Raw genomic sequence first — 19,929 nt, 5'->3', positions numbered from 1 at the left:
ACTTGGTGGTTAAGTCGGCAAAGGTTAAGCATTATATTATACTTGCATTCAAAATAAACCACAATACTATTCACTGGCACTGCTAAGGTTGTAGTAGTTAACATAAACATGGAAATAACTTGCTGTACATTAGAACATAAAACCTCCTGACTGCTAACAAGTTTGAGATTTAGAAGATCCTTGTATATGATCTTCTCACACTGTATTACCTTGAATTTGTGAATAAACGTCCACTTGGAACAAAAATAATCAGCAGATATAAGATTTGCTTTAGTTAAACATGGGATCAAATGCCCTCTAATTGTAAAGAATGCTGTCTGTTTTTTGATTATTCATTCACTGTGGAGCCATGAAAGGAAAAAAAGTGTTCAGGTTTACACGGGTGAGGTTTTTGTTATACAAATTATTACCTTTTACACCAAACCACAAAAATAATTATTATTATTTCAAGCCAATAAAAACGTGTTACATATTAATTATAGAAGACGCATCAAAGCAAGTCATTTATTATCACTTTAATTTGATAGGGGAACCACAAGTACTTTAAAAGAAGGTTATACATCGCTGTACATTTGGGAGGTGTACTGACAGACTTGATAGTCCTGTCTTTTCCCGTTAAATACTATTCATTTAAATGTTCTATATTCTTATAATGATACAATAAAAGCTTGTGTAACTGGTCCTGCAGCTTTTCCGATATGTCGATATCATTTTTGTTGGGACTGTTATTTCCTTGTCATTTTTTTTTCCTTCCAAAAAAGGAAAATAAAAGTTATGATCAAAAACCATACGACAGGCAGAAGCTGCCAGGCTGTACTCCTGTAGGACTCCCAATCCACTCACACAATAGAGAGAAAGAGAGAAAGAGAGACAGAGAAAGGGAGAAGGGGAAAAAAGGAGATACAATTTTCATGTTCTGAAGGCTGGAAATGGGCATCAGTTCACTGTGAGGAGCAGAGAAGCACAAGATATATTTTGCACTTTCTGAAACCTCGACTCTTACTCTGCCCGACTGACGGCTCGCTCAAAGGCTCACTTCCATAACTGTGTGCTCAGGGTCTGGCCAGATCCGTTGGCGGCCCACCCACTGATAGCTGAGGGAGGCTGAGCGAAAGCCATCTGGCCCCCCGCACCGTTCAGGGCCAACCCGGACATCTGCTGATTCACCTGAGGATGTGAGACAGATCTGTGTTAACACTAGATGGGCAGGAAGTGCTGGAAACCTGTAATATTCAATTCTAACCTGTCCTGAGTCCACTTAGTAGTGTTCAGGAGTTTAATAATGAAGAGTTAAAAGGATGTTTCTCAAATTGTTCAGTCAAAGTTGAGCTCCACTGAATTCAGATTGTGAGATAGGGCATGTGGGACCGGAATGATCAGAAAAACAAGTTCCTGACTGGAAACATGAACAATTGAAAAACTGGTCTGATATTTTGTAAACATTTCATTGCTTACTTGTTTAGTTTCTTTTTCTCTTTGTTTGTCATGCAAATACAAGAAATGCAAAACATCTTCTCTGTAGCATCCATGTTGTTCTACATGAACACACCAAGGTCAAACATTACTTTCAATCTCTTTCTATGAGGTTTCTCAGGCTGTTTCCCCTAAAATGTAATCTTCATTGCACATTTCCCCTCTGTGGGACGAATAAAGGTATTCTGATTTACATTTTTTTATAGCAGTGTGCAGCCATTTCATTTATTTTGTGAATTACATTGTGGGTGCTAAGTGTCTTCTAACTGCAGACTTTAAATTGAGTTTTTCCTCTATGAATAAGCCTTTTTGACAGTACTTATTTCGCTTTAAAGCCCTGCTTGTGCTGCCCCCTTGTGGCTGCTGTATGCTCTGTCCACATCCTGTATAGTAAAGCGCTTCACAATGCACTACTAATGTGTACAATGCATTATCGTAGCTGGATGTGGTCACATGTGACACTAATCACTCCTGACAGACACGCATGAAGTTCAGGGTGTAGGATTGAGGGCACCCATTAGCATAATTTGAATAGAATAGTATTCATAGCTATGTTATTATTGTAAAGTCAACTGCAACTAAAACTAACAAAAACATTTATTTTCTTTACCTTAGAGTAAACCCTATATATGTGCATACGGAGAAGGTCCTCTACACGGCATTAACCATTTTTATAAAGTAGCCTAAAAATGAAGAAACCAAACTCTACCTCTAGCAGGGCTGTTTAATGTTCTTTGTTAGCAGAATGCTGTTGTAGTTCTAATACATGCTTGGAAGTGGATAGCAATTTGCAACCTCACCACTAGATGCCACTAAACCCCACATACTTCCCTCTCAAAGAACCCTTTACGAAGCATCAGTAACCAACACAACTCGAGGACTTCTCCTACCTGACCCATGTTCCACTGCCCCTGCTGCCCGGGCTGGATGGCGTACATGCCCTGAGCCGGCACCATGCCTGCAGGCATCGCCCCGCCCTGTGGTCCCATCATCCTCGGCGCCATGCCCATCACTCCGCCAGCCTGCGCATTCCCCATGAAGCCATTAGGCATCGTCATCCCGACCATCATGCCTGGACTGGGCCCCATCATGGCGCCCATGACGGTTGTAGGCGGCATGGCCGTGCCCATGCCAGGGAAGGCCTGATAACCTCCAGCAGCCTGCACAGGAAACTGCATCTGGGAGGGGCCCATGAACATGCCGGCTGAGGGAAGATATGCAAAACAGAGAGAGGAGTATTATGCAAACAAACATGTGTTTCAAGTGTTTGTTAAAGCAGCCTCTTAACCAGGAGAGGAAGTTGGGAAGATTAGTGGGACATACAAGGAAGTATCTACTTGCTCCTTGTGGAACAAACACAGATCCCAGCCATTTCTAGGTAAGGAACATTTCTGGCCCAGAAGTTTACCATGTCTGACCCTCTGGAACGCCCATCCGACAAAACTGGGACCCTACGTTTCTATTACTTGGAGACTTTAAAATATGTAAACGGGAAGTATAATGTTGTCATGAAGGCAGTGAGTTGGGCCACATGTTATTTTTATTTCCGATATTTGTTAATAGGAAAAGAAGGATTATCTTATCTAGGATTTCTCGGCAAAACTGCTGCCATTTTTCTGCAAGGTTCTTGTTTGGATGCGTTCAAAACAATATTTTAAGAGGAAAACCGTGAACTCTTATGTTCCAATAGTCTTGTACAAAAGGCATTTACAGTTCTTAAAAGGTATTGAGAAATGTAGCGTAATTATAACATTACAATAACAAAATGATTACATCTGGAAACTGCAAAGAAATGAGTCAGCTGTTATGCGACATCATTTTAAAAAGGTGTGCGTCCTCACCGGCGGGCGCCTGTTGGGACATGCTGTTGGTTCCATACAGGGACAGGATGGAGTCCTTGGACAGCGGCTTCTTGGCCCCGTCTTCAGTCTTAGTGGAGCTGCTGCTGTCGCTGAACAGGTCCAGGTCCCCCTGCCCTGACCCCGAGCTGGCCCCCCCCCCCGCCGCCGCTGGGGTTTGTGTGGGAGGGTTGGCCGTGTTACTGGAGCTCACCTGACGGGTGGAAAAGATTGTGAAAGACTTTGTGATTAAAGTATGGAACAACAGTGATGTACTCGGCATCTGCAGTTTAAAGAAAATAGTCAACGGTTCCCTCCCAGGGCTGTTCTGACAGAGCAGGTTTCAAATCATTCACAGATTATCATCAACATATTAAATTGAATTACATTTCATTAAAGTTTACGATATCTTTAATGTATGCCATACATCAATCAGCTGTTTGTTTAATTTGATAGAATGCTGTGATAATGGCCTGCCCTGCATAATAATGCTCCAGATTTCAGATGTGGCCTGTAGGTAAGCTGTTAGGAGCTGGTACAGCCATAATCAAAACACAGACCTAATAAATCATGTTTTCAGTGCTAACTGTGTTGTGACAGAGCAATAACAAAGGGATATCATGAATACATGCTTAATAACAGTACAGCTATAGACTACCATCTCAAAATGACATCACTCTGTCCGTCCCCTCGTCCGCACGGTGCTTGGGAGAAAAGCCATATCGTACTCTGCCCCTCGACCTGGAACACACTTCAGCAGGAACTTAAGCTGACCACTTTGATACCCATCACGGATTTTAAACTCATTTAAAAAAAGCTGGATAAATCATCTGAGGGTGTTTGCAGCTGCTATATCTGACTACTGGATATGGATTTCAATGACTACTTTTTTTACGACGTTGAGTGTTGCGTTTAGTGTCCCGTCTGTAACTTTGTGTGGCGGTGTTACCACTGAACAGGTGGTCTCTGGTCTCTCTTGAAAATGAGACCTTGTGTCTCAATGAGATTTTACACCTGTATAAATAAAGGCTAAATAAAAAATGCAATGAACAACTTATCATCTAAGATCATCTAGTTGATCAACAGAAATATAATTAAAACTAATCAAAAATGGCAAAATATGTTGTTTCTTATCCTCTGAAATGTGAAGATTAGCTGCATTTCTTTTTTTTCCATCAATAAATATCTGATTTATGGACTGACATTAAAAACCTCACCTCGGAGTTTCAGCCACCCAGATTACGTTTTAATAAATCATTAATCAAAATAGTATGAACAAATTAATCAATATATTAATTGATTGCAGCCTTATTTAAATGTTTAGCCAAATGATTGCTACATTATTTGTATGCCCGGCCGTCTCTACTGTCTCTCTGAATCGGTGTTGCCGTCTTGTGGGCTGTTTATGCTGTTAGTTATCATTTGACTTTTTATTTTCCACTGCACACTTCATTTAAGTTTTACAACCGCACGACTATTACAAGCGCTCATGAGCAATATTCAGAAATGAATAATTAGCAATCTGGACGGAAGAACTCTTCATGGACTTTACCTGAGGAAACTGAGCTACGGATGAGGAGGCGGGGAGAGGGTTTGAGACCATCGGGCCGAATATATCCAGGTCGTTGTTGTTCTGGCTTGTGCTTATGCTACCATTGTTAGTTGCTGCAGCTGTTGGTATGTCTGCGACAGAAAGGTGAAAAGAAAACAGGTTTTACCGGTTGAAACAAACACACACGCAGCGCTACTCACCTCCCAATGATATTCACTGAGAACTTATGAAAGATCATTAGTTGTTGTGTAATCGCTGTGCAAAGGTGTGTAAAACAAACAGAGCTTATGTTTGCTAAAGTGAGGTTATGTTTTGTATTTATTTAACTGCACCGCCCTCCCACTGCTGCAGAGCACAGTAAGCATGACGGTTAGTACAATAAAATGAACCAGCTTATTGGCCAACAAACTAAAATAACAGTAAACATCCAAATAATGCTATGACCCTCAAAGTCTATTAGGAGCATTCATTCCTCATCCTACTTAAAACTATGAATGGAATTGCTATATTGAAGTAATTATGCACAATACCCCGAAGTATGAAGATAAAGTCATTGATATCCGAGTCATTTAAGTGAAAGGATAAATAGACAAGTACACAACCATAACACACATACAATAACCTGTAGTAACAACCCACTGTTTCACCATGAGTGGCAACACACTCTGAAACATCCTAATAACTGCCACTTGAACACTGAAAGCCATATTTTGCATATGTTTAGCATAGATCTGCGGTGAGCGGCTGTGATCAAGTTATGCCTCTTTCATGATGAGTCAAACTGTTCCTCTTCATCTACCCTTTGCAGCACAATCATTTACGGTTCATCCATGATGTGATAAACTGTGGTTGCTCTACAACACACCCATTTATTAAATAATTGCTGGAAAACACCCTGGAATAAGGCAGCTTTCCTAAAATAAATCTATTTGACAGCATTGAAAAGTCAGCAAGTTAGCCGTTGCAGACCACTTCCATGCACCAACACCTAGAACACACTACAGGGAAGGGGAAACCAAAGCAACCAATGTTATGAACCATCTATTCCTTTGTTCCTCAAAAGTGAAAAGCTCCAAAACTAGAACAAGAAGTCTGTGTCTGTGACTGAGTCAGCAGTTTTAGCACTTCCTCTGACTTCCTCGATAAAGAGTCTTGCAGTATTTCACTGGTGCAAAGTTTTAATGTACAGCAAAAGGAGACGTGCATTAAAATCAACTTAAAAAAATAAGTACAGTTCTGATTCTGAGATCAGCTCAAAGATGGTTAGTCTACTACTGCCTGTCACAGTACACAGCTGCTCAAATCTGAATGAGCAGCTGTGACATTTTCTCTATTATTACACATCCAGCCTACAGAGACAACAGACAGTCACGGTCGAAGTCTCTGCCTTAAACAACCACACTATCTTGGTTGAGTGCCGTTATGCCGTGCTGCGAGGTTGAATGGAAAGTTATATGTCCACAGCAATAACCTGCCGCAGCGTCAGCCTGGCACACCAAGAAAAACAGGCAACTCAACATATATACAGTCAAATTAAGTACATGGTAAATATCCATCATCTAAAATTACACAGCGCCTTGAGCCTGTATAGCATCTAAATCCCGGCTCAATGAGTTTACAGTGATTCATTTATTTATTAGATCTGCCAAACTGGCAATAAAAGGAAAACAATTACAAGCTGAAGCCCCGTTTAGCCATATCCCATAAATATCTCACTCAGCCGGCACCTTCCAGACGTTTTTTAATTTCCAGTAACACAAGTGAGATACTCACCAAGGCCTAGTAGGTTCACAGGTGGTTCTGAAGTCTTAGCGGGGCTGATTTTGGGGACTGGCCTGGGCTCTTCACTCTTTAGAAGGAATGGAGTAGTAATATGTAAGGCAAACTCAATTTGGGACAATGCTGAATGTAAAATAATGTGTGATAAACTTACCTTAGTGTAAGATGACACCTTGCTTCCTCGGTCCGGCTCCTTCTCTTTCTTAGCACCTTTTGGCTGGAAAACAAAATAAACTCAAAATGAACAACAGAAAATACAAATAGTCTGTTAAAGTGTTTTCCCTATTTTTAAAAAGGCAGGTGTATAAAGCTGAAAGAGTAACCCATAATACATACACTGCTTCCATTAGTCACATTCTTGCTGTAGTATTTCTTCTTCTCATATTTATCCCTGATGAAGAATTCCACTGCTCTAAGGTCAGAGTTAAGGGGAAATGGGCAACAAGCAAGACAAATATGAATAGCTTTGGTATAAGCAGTATGGCATGTTTAAGTTAAGGGTGTCTGCGCATAGTGAAGGATACTGGTCTGTTTGAGGTCTTCTGAAGCTTTCTGGAAGGTTGGCCTCATAAAGCCGCCTGCCATTGGTGTTGCCCATATCCTGTATACTCTGAAAAAAGGAAAGACAGATTGGTAAATAGAAAGCAAATTCTGTTCATATATGCATGCTGGATTTTACACATGATGATTAGTTTGCTCATCACAGAGAGTACGACTCAGCCTGTGAAAGCATCATTCTCACATAAGAGACCCTGATAGTGTCACTAGGGTTATCATGGCTTGGATTTAATTGCTTCAAAATGATTAATAGATAGCCGGTGTTTTAAAGGTCCCCTATTGTTCTATTTTTCATCAATATATTATAGGTCTCAGATATATACGAAACATGTCTCTGAAGTGTTTGGCTCAGGGCTCTCGACTAACTTTTTCCCCATCCTCCCGGAACCGTCCCGAAATACAATCTAAGCCGTCCCGAAATTAATGTGAACCGTCCCGAATTTAAAATGTTAGTTTTTCTACATTATCATTAGTTAAAATCATTCAAAGTGACCTTTAACATAAATAAAACATCATACAAATCATTAGATGATAATTCATCAACCTTTTTATTTGAGTAAATCATTCAATCACATAAACAAAGGCCAAATATATTTAAACAAACACACAAACGAGAAAATTACTCTAATATTGAATCCAATCAAGTCCCATCCAATTAACAAAACAATCCAACTCTGTGTCCTGAAGACAGAACCCAGAGTAACCACTAAGCAGGATGACAGTCTGTAACACAGTCAGGAGACCTTTACAAACGGCCCCGCCCCCTCGCACCCAGACGGGACAGAGAGATCTCATCTGGATTGGAAAGCTCGAAAATACATCATAGACGCATGTTGTAGTCTTATTGCATATTAGAAACGGAGTTGGTGAAACTAAAACTGCGATATAATGTGTATGTAGCAATAATACATATGAAGTATATTTTTTAAATGTCTCCTGTACCGATAAAAAGTCCGATAACTTCGGAGCTTAACGTTACCACTGTCTTTAATAATTGCGGCCCGGGGCCCGTTTAATACCGGGGCTCGGTACCCATCCCTACACGGGGAGAGGCTCAGCATATTGCTAAGGACTAAATACGATGGAGGGTTCTCATCTCAGCCTTATTACCCATAGGGGATGAAGAGGAGTAAGTAAATAAAGAAGCCGGCGCTCCAGGGTCTGGTTCTGCTGTGCGTTTTTGTGATGGAACGGTAAAACATTTCAGAATTCCTCCACGGGATGCCATTGTCATTGTACATCACTCAACCCGCGAAATACACACACTCAGAACATAGCTAGACCCGCGAATTTGCGGGCTAGGAATTCGCTGGCACAGCCAGCTGGGCACAGCACAGCCAGCCAGCCGCCCAGCTGTGCCCCCCCAGCTGTAGCTACATGTGTGTGTATTTCGCGGGTTTCTAAATGTTTTGTGCGTGTGTGTTTATGTTGACAAGGAGGTTTAATAACTGTGTGCTACACAAAACGTGCAGTCGGCTTCATTTTCATCGCTGTTTGTAGTAGAGTTAGCAGGGTATTTTTATTTTAACTCTCGTCCAAAATTATTTTTTATCCTCCCCGACACTATTTTGTTCTGCCCCGGGACGACGGGACGTCCTTAAGCTCGAGCCCTGGCTCCAAATACCAAACAGATCATTGTAGCATCCCATAATCCCCTCTGTTTCAGCCCTGTTTCAAAAGTGCTGATTCTCTGTCTGTTACTTTAGATGGAAACAAGGGGCCACTCCCCACGCCGCTCTGAGAGATATTTGGTATAAAAGAACACAATGGTGTTCTAGGAGGAGATTCAGGTGATAAATTGGGAGGGACAAAAAGAGAGCAAATGTTTTTTCCTGAAACTTTCAGAATCTCTCAACGCAGACGGGACACATGTTTATGTATAAAAGACATGAAAAAGTGGATTTTGCGTAATAGGTGACCTTTAAACTTGGACTGTGGAGTTGGACAAAGCCACAATGAGGAGCATCAGGCTTTGACGCAAATGCCCAGAAAAGTGTGTGGGAGGTTTAAGTAAAACTCTAGTGCGCTTGCTTGCTCTAAGGGCCCTACGAAAGCAGAAGGCCTGGGTAATTTTATATTGGTAAGTGGAGCCATTTTGGCTTCATGCACCACTGAACAGGTTTTAAATGCTGTATCCAGTTCTCTTTGTACCTCCATGAGTAAGACAGGCGGACATACACTGAGCAGGCTGAGAGGAAGACTGGGGTACAGGTGGAAAGAGTCTCAAATCTGGATTTAATTTCCTTGGAAAACAGTGCATGTGAGATTTCTGTAATTAGTTAAAACAGTTAACTACATTTTGTAATGAGAAGTGGCATGAACTGGAAACTTTTTTAAATATTTTTTTTAGCTTTAATAAGGACTTGGATGCTCATGTAAGCAGTCATTTTCAAGTCGGAACTGGTCATTATGGTAACTGGCAAATTACATGAATAAGACTTAATGACAATTTCTATCAATGTTCATTATGGGAAGTCTGTGATCCAGTACATTTGAATCTAGATGCTAGAGACTAAAAGCTAAGATCTCTCACACATTGACTATTCTTTTTCTAATCTGTGTCTCGCAAGTCGTCAACATTTTTGGGATAATTATTCAGAGAGCCTCATAATAATGGAAATGTACAGTATTGTAACAGATCTGAGGAACTGAAATGGAAAGTCTGGCTGTCAATAGAGAACAGATGTGCCAAGATAAAGCGTTACTGAAATCCCTCCTTACTTCCTATACAACAAAGACGTTGCAATAATGTCTTACTTAGAGACTTTGCGTGAGTGATTAGTTATTCATATAATAAAAGGCCACCTCTTCTGTAAATAAACATAAGTACACACAGGATCAAAACAGTACCTGCATTTGTTCTGAGGTCCATTGGTCCAGGTTGACTGATTTGACTCTGGATATGTGTACTCCCAGATTCCTGTGGATGCCAGCACACCGGATGCACATAAATACTCCCAGATTCCAGGATGCCCATCTTGGACCTGATAAAAGAAAGACTGTGAATTAGATATAGATAGATGTCTGCAGAAACCATAGATAGACAGAAACCCGAAGAAACCTTAAGCATGCACGATCTTGCAGAGACTTCAAGAGCCAAAAGCAGGCTCTGCATTCTTTAACAATGACATAACAAGAGAAAGAGTCAGGCTCCTGATGTGGATCTGACACAGTTCGCAAAACGCCTGTAAAACCCCAGAGAGAGGAAAGGCACTGAGGCCGATGAGCTTGAGTAGATTTAGAGAAGTTAGCTTGCTAGTTAGCCACTTAGTTTTGCTAAAGGGAAGAGATGTCAGCTGACTAGCCTTAGCCGGTTACACAGTAGCGGGTTAGCTTAGCCAAGCTAACTAGCGAAGATGCTACATTGTTATACAGCGTTAGCGGCTTTTTCTGAGTGGAAATGTTAACTTTGTCTAGTGTCATGGAAAAAATGTCGATAATGTGTAAGTCGCACCTTTCGCCTCGCAGTCAGCGCAGTACTTGTTGTCTTCCTCTCTCAGCATTTTGGACAGGATGGCCTGGTGCTGCTCGTTGAGTTTTAGAGACTTTTCTCTCTCGGAGCGGGTCGCCATGTTCACGGCAACTGTTGGACCTCCTTAATCAAAACAACTTTACTTTAATCAGTCTTCTATAGAAATACATTTATGATAAAATACCATAATCAGAGAGATGAACGCCTCCGAGTGGGATATGAAAACACCCGGAACCGGAATCCCCTCTCCGCCCACAGGAATCCTAAAGCTGACGCGGCGGATGCACCTGATTGGGCAACAGCTCTGACCTATGGCTCTGACGCACTGAGTTTCTTATGAAGTTTTACATATTCATGAAATAATTATTATATAGAATCAAACTTTATCCCATCATTTTGACTGGCTGCCTACAACAAACGTTTTAAAACAATCTTTGAATCCATCACACACAACTGCAGTTATTCCAGTCCAGTTATGCAGTCCATGTAACATATATCAAATCTTTACATGCAATGGACCATTTAGGCATGTTAACCCTTTAACTGCCAGACCAAGAAAAAATCTATGGAAATATTTTTTTGCATTTTCTTATCAAATGGGCCACAAATAAGCACAAACAATTATTATTATTTTGACTGACCACACAGTTTTGCTTTTATGAGCCTCTACCAACTGGTCGAGCTGACCTTCTATGGTAAAAGTACATTTTCAACAATCATAATAAGTACAGTATTTGTATGCATCAAACTCAAATAAAACACAAACTCAAACAACACAAACAAATACATGTTTCTTTTATGGAAAATGAGCAATATATAGAACCAGATATATTCATAAAAGATCAATTATAAATTGTAAAAAAAAAAAAAAAAGTAATGTAAAGTGTTTTTCATGATAAAAAAAAAATACTTGCTCATCTTACTGTGTATGCTGAATTAGCTGAATTAGCTGAAACAGGAAACCACTGGCCTAACGGCAAATGTCTATATCCTGTGTTGGCCTAACTTGCTCATCTGTGTGCAACTTTGGGCTGAATGCCATGCATGAAAGGTGCTATATAAATTATTATCACTCTTTCACTCTGAGACTCATAAGGCAGTACTAGATTTAGTAATATTAGCATGAATCTAGCCATGCATTTACCATATTGTATTGGAAAACATCTCTGAAACAGTCATATTGCTAGCTTACGCAAGGCCAATTCGACCGATTGATTGAGCATATCAATCATACCGATTGATTGAGCATATTTTCCAAAAAATAATTACACCCTTGTTAAAACATTTTTTTGCACCAAGTTATCTAATTATGTTCAGTCAGTGCCCTGCCACTAAAATATGTCAAAATTGACATGGTTACCTTACAAAAGTTGACCAAAAAGAGTGATTTCTTCAGCAGTGATTTTTAGCATTGCCAACTTCCTCAGTGGAAGCTAGCTGAAGGGCATTCTGTTAGGACCACAGCGACATCTAGAGGTTGTTTTGTGCATAACATGTCAACCAAAGGGTAGAGCTGGCTGAATCAGATGCAGTTCAACTTATCATTTTTTTCAACAAAATATCAAGACACAAAATGTGCTCTATCAAATGGTGGTGCTGGCAGTTAAAGGGTTAAGGCTTCAGTGGGTCACAGTACATTTGCAAAACTTTGAATGAAACTGAATTTAAAGACATGACTACAAACATTCATTACTTAGCAATGGCAATGTTTAATCATTAATATAAATTCAAAAATAGGATTGAAGGAAACACTATTGAGTAAGTTAACATGGAATTGAGAGTGTTTTGTCAAATGCATTCACACACACACACACACACACACACACACACACACACACACACACACACACACACACACACACACACACACACACACACACACACACACACACACACACACACACACACACACACACACACACACACACACACACACACACACACACACACACACACACACACTACTTTGAACTGTGCAAGCAGCCTCAAGCTTTCAAACACTGGCAGATGAGTGGTGCTTGAGAAGCCTCGTGCACCACTGCCTCAAAAAAATGTTTCCAGGCGGATCTTGAAGTTACTCTCTTGGTGCCTCACTGCGATGCCATAGCGGAGCAGCAGCTCTATGTACGGGGGCCAGAATGTGTTGTCTATGGTCATATAGGGGTCGTGTGGTGTGTTCAGAGCCTTGTTCATGAGCAGCTGTGGGATTACAGAAGACGGAGGGAGAATAGGGTTAAGTAATGGGGCCATGTGAATCAATTTATAAAGTTTGCAGGCATTTACAGACAGTTCAATTGATATAGGTTGAATTTATATATATATATATATTTAAAGGTAAGGTAGGTAATTCACTTCAGAAACACTTTGTTATATTCCATGGAAAGCTCTTAACATCCCGATAGCAATGAATACATTAAATGCTTTGACAATAAATATATACAAATATTTCATCTGTGGAATCCGCGGCGCTGTAAAAAGCAAGTCCAATGATCTGCCTCGGACCGTGGCAGACAATTGGATGGCCGACCAGCCTGTCAGCCTTTCATCTCATGCACAAACTTATCTCATGCCCTCATTGGTCATGTGCGCGTTCGTGTGTGTTGTAAGGAAGTCTGAAGGAAGGGGCAGATTTTTTTCGGTTGTGTACTTTCAAATTCTAGCGCACTCGAGCTGGTTTCTCCATTCTTACCTACCCTACCTTTAAGTGGGACATCACTTTCGTCACATCAAATCTCTGACTATAAACATTTCGTAAAGAGATTACTACATGTAAAGTAGTGATAGTTTGCAGAATGGACTGCTGTTCACATGAAAAAGTCTGAAACTTAACGCAATTGTTTAAAAACTCTCAACTTTGCAGCCTATCAAAATGCAGCTAAAATGTCCGATGATGACGTCATGTACCGTGTGGTATCACAGCAACGAACATTATCATTCAATTTGATAATGGCTTATTCTCAAAATAAAACAATAATACCAAATATGTTTTTTCTTAAACATTTCAGAAGGATAGACTTCCTGCTGGATTATCAATGCTAAAGTTTTTTCATTTTGCTCAAACACGCTAGCTTAGTTGCTATTAAACTGACAATTATTTGATTGTTTTTTTGTATGCTATTCTCTATATCTACTTTGTTCTATATCTTATACAAGTTTTGTTTCTTATCAAATTAATTATATTTATTGTGAAGCACTTTGTAACTCTGTGTTATGCTTTTTGATATGGTCTGGACATAAAGGCTTATAATATAAATGTAATTTTCATACGTCTACTCTATGCTATTTTCAGTTTGTTTTTAGGGCTTTTACTGGTAACTGCTCTATGTGATATCAATTTTCTGTGAGATGTCTACTGTGAAGCACTTTGAACTGCACTTATTGTATGAAAGGTGCTATACAAATAAAGATTATTATTATAATGTAATGATTCACCTCGAGAATTTCATTGAGGGAAATCATGTCTTTATCAAACTCCTGGGTATTGCTCTGAGAATGAAAACACGAAATCGGTTAGTTGCAGTAGAGCAGAAACGGAACAGGTATTTTATGTAAACACAAAAGCACAACGAGCATCAAAGACACAGGAACACTGCACCTTCTTGTTCTTCTTCTTCTTGGTGCTGGACTCGTACTGAGGCAGAGGGACGTGCTTCTCCAGAACATCCGACAGACACTCCATCAACCTCTGCTGGTACACATTCATCTTCTGGATTTGAGCTTTGGTGTCCAGCAATATACTGTGGAATGCATGTTTACACACACATGTTTGGTAGAATTTGTTTCCTTTTTTCATCTTTCTGCTACTATTCTCAGGGTGAGCTGCCCTCCAGTGGAAACACATCTCAAAACTTGAACCCTTCTTGTTTAGTGTGTTTTCTCCACAACACTCACCTGTGCTCTGACGCTTTCCCCTTTTCCATTTGCATTCGCTCAACGTGGTTTTTGGCAGCTATCAGCACTTGTGTCTTCTCCTCCAACCACTTCTGTTCACTGAAAAACATTGACTTTTATCATTATTCATCCACAGAGCTAAACAAATGGAATGCTTCTGAAAGGCCATGTTTAAGCATTTCCAGTATTTTCCCTGAGGAAGGAAAAGAAAGTCTGAACTTCACACATAAGGTTTACGCACAGTTCTTTGGTTTCTTTCAGTTTGTCTCTCTTCGCTTCCTGGCAAGAAAGAACCATCTCGAGTTCCGAGCACAGTTTGAGCATCTGCGGAAAACAAAGAGGAAACATTGGTGGCATTACTGGAGCATTTAAATAAGAATTTCCAGTATTCTTTAATGTTGTAACATATCAAGACATACCTCTTCTTTTCCAGCTTCGAGTAAAACTTCTGAATTTGATGCCAGCACTAGATGTAGAAAAATAATGAAGTGCATTTTAACACATTAGAAACAGCTGGTAAACCATTTCAATTAGATTTGAAAGCCTGGAATCACAATTTGATAAAGTAAAGTCTTATATTAAATCTTGATTAAACGAATGTGTATCGCACCAATTTCACAGCAGACTAAACGATTTCCTTTAAAATGTTGTGGAATGAAAGTAAACTGTACCTGAGGCATAAAATCGTGGTGCTAATTTGTGATATTGATATTTTGTAAATTCATATATTATGTTATGTTCAAGCTTTTATCACAGTGTGAATGGAGTACTTACATTTAGGCTCCACTGTCAGCCACTGCTTCAGTTCAGCTTCCGTTGCCATCAGTCTATTTGCTGCCTGTGAACATTTGGCAATGCACAGAAACAAATGATCAATCTCATTTATTAAGCAGGATTAAGTTATGTTATTTGCATTTAATAATGTCACACATTTCAATACAAAATAAATAAGCTGATCATTTTTTATTAAATATTACAAAAATACTTTTTTGCTCTTTGGGGACATCTTAACCTGAATTTAGCACATCTGTAGGTTAGGAATAACCTAGAGTCTAGTTTTAAAAGTTGAGTGACTGGTTAAGATTAACTCTGTCCAGTGAAGACGAGGTACAGGTCACAGTGATATTTGGTTTTGTACAAAAAAAAAATCAAGAAGAACAAGCTTGAAATGTGACGTTGTTTGTCAACATTTATAAAACACACTTATGGCTTGTTGTTGCCATCTGAAGCCATTACGGGATGCCGCTTTGACAAAACTCTCTCATTGTCTGCATTTTACATTTGTTACAGCAAGGTTATAATTCTTATTTTAATCATTAGTTTTACAGCTATTTTTGAACTAATATTAGCATTGTAAAATCACTAACTATAATGTGTATAGCTTGTTTTCACATGTATGTACTACAAAGTATTATAACTTGAATGTATTATTTCATCTTGTAGGTGTCCGTCACTGTGCTCTTCCAAATGCCTCTGCAGTTCCTTAAATTCAATTCATTCTTTAAGTTTACATTATACATTTTCCCTGAATGTGTTAAAGGTTGAATATTGGTGCCAGAAAAGCACAGTTTGATGAACATTTGTCAAAGTTGTTCTTCTGCCTTTCCCTGTATTTCATAATGTTTGAATTGTCAACCAGTTAGGAAGTCTTTATTGCCAGTTTAGGCCTTTGAAATACATTATGATTATAATAAAGGTCTACGTTAACATTACATTTTAGAGTCAATGTAAGGGATTTTCAAGTTTGCAAGTGAAAAGTGTTGTCTAGGCTAGGGTATTTATATAAATCTTTTTAATTAAATGTCATAAATTCATGTAACAATGATATTTCAAAAAGTAAACGGAAAAATGAAATGAACACCAACTTCAAGGTGTTCCATGTGTTACCAGTGGTGTAAAGTAACTAAGTACATTTACTCAAGCACTGTACTTAAGAACAATTTTGAAAGACTTTACTTGAGTGATCCAATGTTTTGGAACTTTGTACTTCTACCTCACAACAATTAGGAGTTTGTTAATAGAGTAACTTTACTCCACTACCATCATTTAATTTAGTTATTAGTATACATATTTTGATGCCAATACTTGTGTACTTTAACTTGAGTAACATTTTGAATGCAGGACTTTTACTTGTAACAGAGTATTCCAGGTACTTACTTTTACTTAAGTACAAGATCTGAGTACTTCTCCCACCTCTGTGATACATGGTGATTCACGTATATAAAGTGAAGCATGTATAGTCATCTCACCTGGTCTTGAGGATTCTCACATGCATCTGGTTCAGACAGTATGATCTCATTCTGAAGCTGCAACACAGAGACACAGACTGCAGTTTGTAACTCTTCTTCTCTTCCGGGCCCAGAGTATAAAGCACAGCCCGGGGAGACATTACCTTCTCCAGCTGGGTGAACTGCTGCTCACACTGCTCCATGAGCTCATTGAGAGCGGTCTCTGACAGAGCCTCTTCCGCCGCCACACCTGCCTCCAACTCGGCCTGGACACGGGAACACAAAGAGGACACTATGTATCGATTTGTATGCCGTGTTATGTATGAATACTTAGTACAGCACGGAAAATACTGTCAGAGTCAGTGCATGGTTGATGTGTTGTTAGCTGTAGGCTAGGTTGAAAGTTGAAAGTTGCTAGTTTAAGTTCGCAGGGCCGATATTTTCTATTAATAATTGATGTGAAAACTGTGCACTTTACATTATTGTTTACATATTGGCACTACAAGAATCAGTCAAAGGACGAGTCGACTCACCATAATTTGTAAATGTCAGAGATGTATCTCCAAGTCACTGAAAATAACAACAGACGCTCCTTTTTCAAATGACCGCCAACGCCGATGACGTCATATCTGCGACAGAGTGCTGAGGAGCGCCATAGATATGAGGAGCGCTGCTGCTGCGCAGGGCTGCGCATGTTCAGTTTTTTAAATGTAATATTAGGAGCAATACTAAACCAGAAAAACGTCAGTTAAGCAGAAGAAGATCAAGGTAGGACTCATACAAATACACAGACTGAGATAGGATGTATACATACATTGTTGTTGCGTGTTTTGATATTTTACCTTTCCATTGACTTCAAGTTGTTGGCAATTTTCTTAAGGTCCAAATGAATGGATATATCGAAAACGGTTGCATTTGGGGATCGATCTGATAAAAGAGAAAATATGAGGCAAGATTGAAGGGAAACAGAAACAATGGCATTTTAAATAGGAGCTAGAAGTTCCCTTCCAGCTAGCCTACTGCTTTCAGAGGGGGATAAAGCACCTTTTAACAAACTGCATCTATTAAACAGTAGGATTGATCCCCACTACCTTTATTTGACAGCAACAGCCACTAGTTACTTTAAATCTCAAGAATTTACCTACAAAAAAGACCAAAGTGTAAATATGCTGCAATTCAATAAAAATAAATTGAAACATTCTGAAAGGGGGAAATGGGCCTGTATTCTCTTTTTGTATTGTTTAATTACAGTTTAGTGTACCACGGCCACCCCTCCTTTTTAAGGTTTGAAATGCGGGACTTTTACTTTTAAGTAATTTGAGGTATACTATAGCCTACTTTTTCTAACAAAGGGATTAAAACTCAGTCAGTACTTTTTCCACCACCGCCAAATAATACATGTAGGCCTAGGTGTGTACATTCTTTTGAAATGCATTTATTTCCCATTTATTACACGTAACTTGTGTCATTTGGTAGATTTTACAGGAAGCATGTAAGGGTTCAGTAGGTTGCAGGTGCAGGAGGTGTCATTACAGAGCCGGCCCGGCCCATTAAGCGGCATAAGCGGCCGCTTAGGGCCCCGCAGCCACTAAGGGCCCCCTATCAAAAAATGAAAAATAATAATAATAATCTGAGTACACCGTCGCCGTGATAAGTATGTTTAATTAATGTTGTCCATCATATAATACATTAACCGTGCTTTACCTGAACCTCATCACGAAAGGACGGCAGGATTGTAATTTCCCGTGTTCAGTGAATGCAACAGAGGAAACACACCAGACCAACCAGAGAGTTGAATGGAAATAAACATATGTCTTATTGGCTGACAGGTACCTATCCTGTGAGCTGTGACAATAGAGAGGCGAAGTCCCGCCCTTCTACTTCCGCCCCATGGGACCTTATTTCGGAAAAATTATGTATTGAAGTCAATGGAGAGAGAAAACGTATCTTTCGATCCCGTTATGTGCCATGAATTACACATATGATATTTGTCAATCTTAAAAAATAATTTCCATGTCAAAAAAGTCAGAGTTTGTCGTAAAACTGTTGAAATATAACACTATATAAAAAAGAAACGCAACTAGAAAGACTACAAATCCCAGAGTCGCGTAAATTATGTCATAATTGTTTTCCTCTACTAAATATAAGAGATAGCTAAGATAACTTTAACAATATGCCTGTGCTTAGTACCAGGTTGTAATCATACCAGCAATGGGTCTTACTCGTTCTTTCGCTTCCCGTTAGTTAGCATTACACCCGGCTTAGCCTTGTTATTTTTATTAGCCTTAACATGAAGTAACATTAAGTGTTAAACAGTAGTCATATTTCATGAACCCTTTGAACTGTCACACCGGTGTGATCATTCTATAATACACCTTTACAGTAGTGACAGCCATCTTGGTGATGTGTGTTGTTGTGCGAGACAGGAGATGTAGTTCATTGAGTGGTTTCACACAAAAAAAGTCTTACTTCACAGTTTTACGGCAAAACATTTTTTTTTTACTTGCAAAATTATCTTTTAAATTGACAAACATCATATGTGTAATTCGTGGCACAATTCAAACGGGATCGAAAGATAACGCCAGTGTTTCTGCCAGACCAGGGCTGAGAGGGCGTCCACCCAGAGGGGGGGGGGGGGGGACACACTTGAATTTGGACTTGAGCCGTCCCTTATACTGTCTTTATTACATTAGTGAGTCGGATCATTTGGCTCGGCTCTCTTAAAGCGCCAGCTCTTTCGGCTCCCAAACGGCTCCCAAACGGCTCTTCATGTTACCACAGTTTACCACGGAGCCTCAGTTTCGCCGCTGCAAGGCTCTGGTGCTCGCAGCTCACGCGCGTGCTCAACTCGCACGGCTCATCGCGTCCAAATCGCACACGTTCCGTGTTGTCCTGTAGCAGGCACCGCCGATGTCGGGGAAACGATCTTCAATACTCCGAAAATAATCCCACCAGACTCCTTTGCCCCTCCAAAAGCGGGATGTCCTTGTCCTTTTCGTTATTTCAAGCGATAAAAACTCTCGATCCTCTCTCGAATTATTAATATTTAATGACGGCAAGACGCCCCCCTGGCGGAAACGCTGTCTTTCGCCATTGACTTCAATACATAATTTTTCCGAAATAAGGTCCCATGGAGGT

At 39.8% G+C, this 19,929-nt stretch overlaps 2 protein-coding genes across 2 annotated transcripts; both read right to left on the bottom strand.

Moving 5' to 3' along the window:
• Nucleotides 1-500: 500 nt before the first annotated feature.
• LOC117457281 (stromal membrane-associated protein 1-like) lies at nucleotides 501-10,939 on the bottom strand. The gene is made up of 10 exons (XM_034097299.2): nucleotides 10,655-10,939; nucleotides 10,051-10,184; nucleotides 7,167-7,252; nucleotides 6,979-7,054; nucleotides 6,797-6,859; nucleotides 6,637-6,712; nucleotides 4,864-4,994; nucleotides 3,315-3,525; nucleotides 2,364-2,677; nucleotides 501-1,167 (listed from the first exon to the last, which is right to left on the bottom strand). The coding sequence occupies exons 1-10, from the start codon at nucleotides 10,770-10,772 to the stop codon at nucleotides 1,033-1,035; spliced, it is 1,344 nt and encodes a 447-aa protein (XP_033953190.1). The 5' UTR covers nucleotides 10,773-10,939; the 3' UTR covers nucleotides 501-1,032.
• Nucleotides 10,940-12,579: 1,640 nt separating this feature from the next.
• cenpk (centromere protein K) lies at nucleotides 12,580-17,415 on the bottom strand. Its single transcript, XM_034093751.2, has 10 exons — nucleotides 17,325-17,415; nucleotides 16,956-17,057; nucleotides 16,813-16,869; nucleotides 15,338-15,401; nucleotides 14,983-15,029; nucleotides 14,805-14,887; nucleotides 14,564-14,662; nucleotides 14,268-14,409; nucleotides 14,105-14,158; nucleotides 12,580-12,871 (listed from the first exon to the last, which is right to left on the bottom strand). Exons 1-10 carry the CDS (start codon nucleotides 17,325-17,327, stop codon nucleotides 12,716-12,718), a joined length of 807 nt encoding a protein of 268 aa, XP_033949642.1. The 5' UTR covers nucleotides 17,328-17,415; the 3' UTR covers nucleotides 12,580-12,715.
• Between the last annotated feature and the right edge of the window lie 2,514 nt (nucleotides 17,416-19,929).

This window comes from Pseudochaenichthys georgianus, chromosome 1 (genome assembly GCF_902827115.2).
Source record: "Pseudochaenichthys georgianus chromosome 1, fPseGeo1.2, whole genome shotgun sequence".
Classification (NCBI taxonomy): Eukaryota; Metazoa; Chordata; class Actinopteri; order Perciformes; family Channichthyidae; genus Pseudochaenichthys; species Pseudochaenichthys georgianus.
The sequence above is the reverse complement of the archived record's forward strand: the minus strand, read 5'-3'. Positions and strand labels throughout refer to the sequence as shown.

What these genes read in the sequence shown, in the direction of transcription:
- LOC117457281 (XM_034097299.2), bottom strand. Translation starts at nt 10,772, where the DNA reads ATGGCGACCCGCTCCGAGAGAGAAAAGTCTCTAAAACTCAACGAGCAG. An exon ending in CGCTGACTGCGAGGCGAAAG is followed by an intron (nt 10,185 to 10,654) that starts GTGCGACTTACA and finishes TTCTTTTATCAG; the next exon opens with GTCCAAGATGGGCATCCTGG. An exon ending in AGAAGACCTCAAACAGACCA is followed by an intron (nt 7,055 to 7,166) that starts GTATCCTTCACT and finishes CTCTGACCTTAG; the next exon opens with AGCAGTGGAATTCTTCATCA.
- cenpk (XM_034093751.2), bottom strand. An exon ending in AGTTCACCCAGCTGGAGAAG is followed by an intron (nt 16,870 to 16,955) that starts GTAATGTCTCCC and finishes TCTGTGTTGCAG; the next exon opens with CTTCAGAATGAGATCATACT. An exon ending in CCCTCAATGAAATTCTCGAG is followed by an intron (nt 12,872 to 14,104) that starts GTGAATCATTAC and finishes GTAATCCCACAG; the next exon opens with CTGCTCATGAACAAGGCTCT.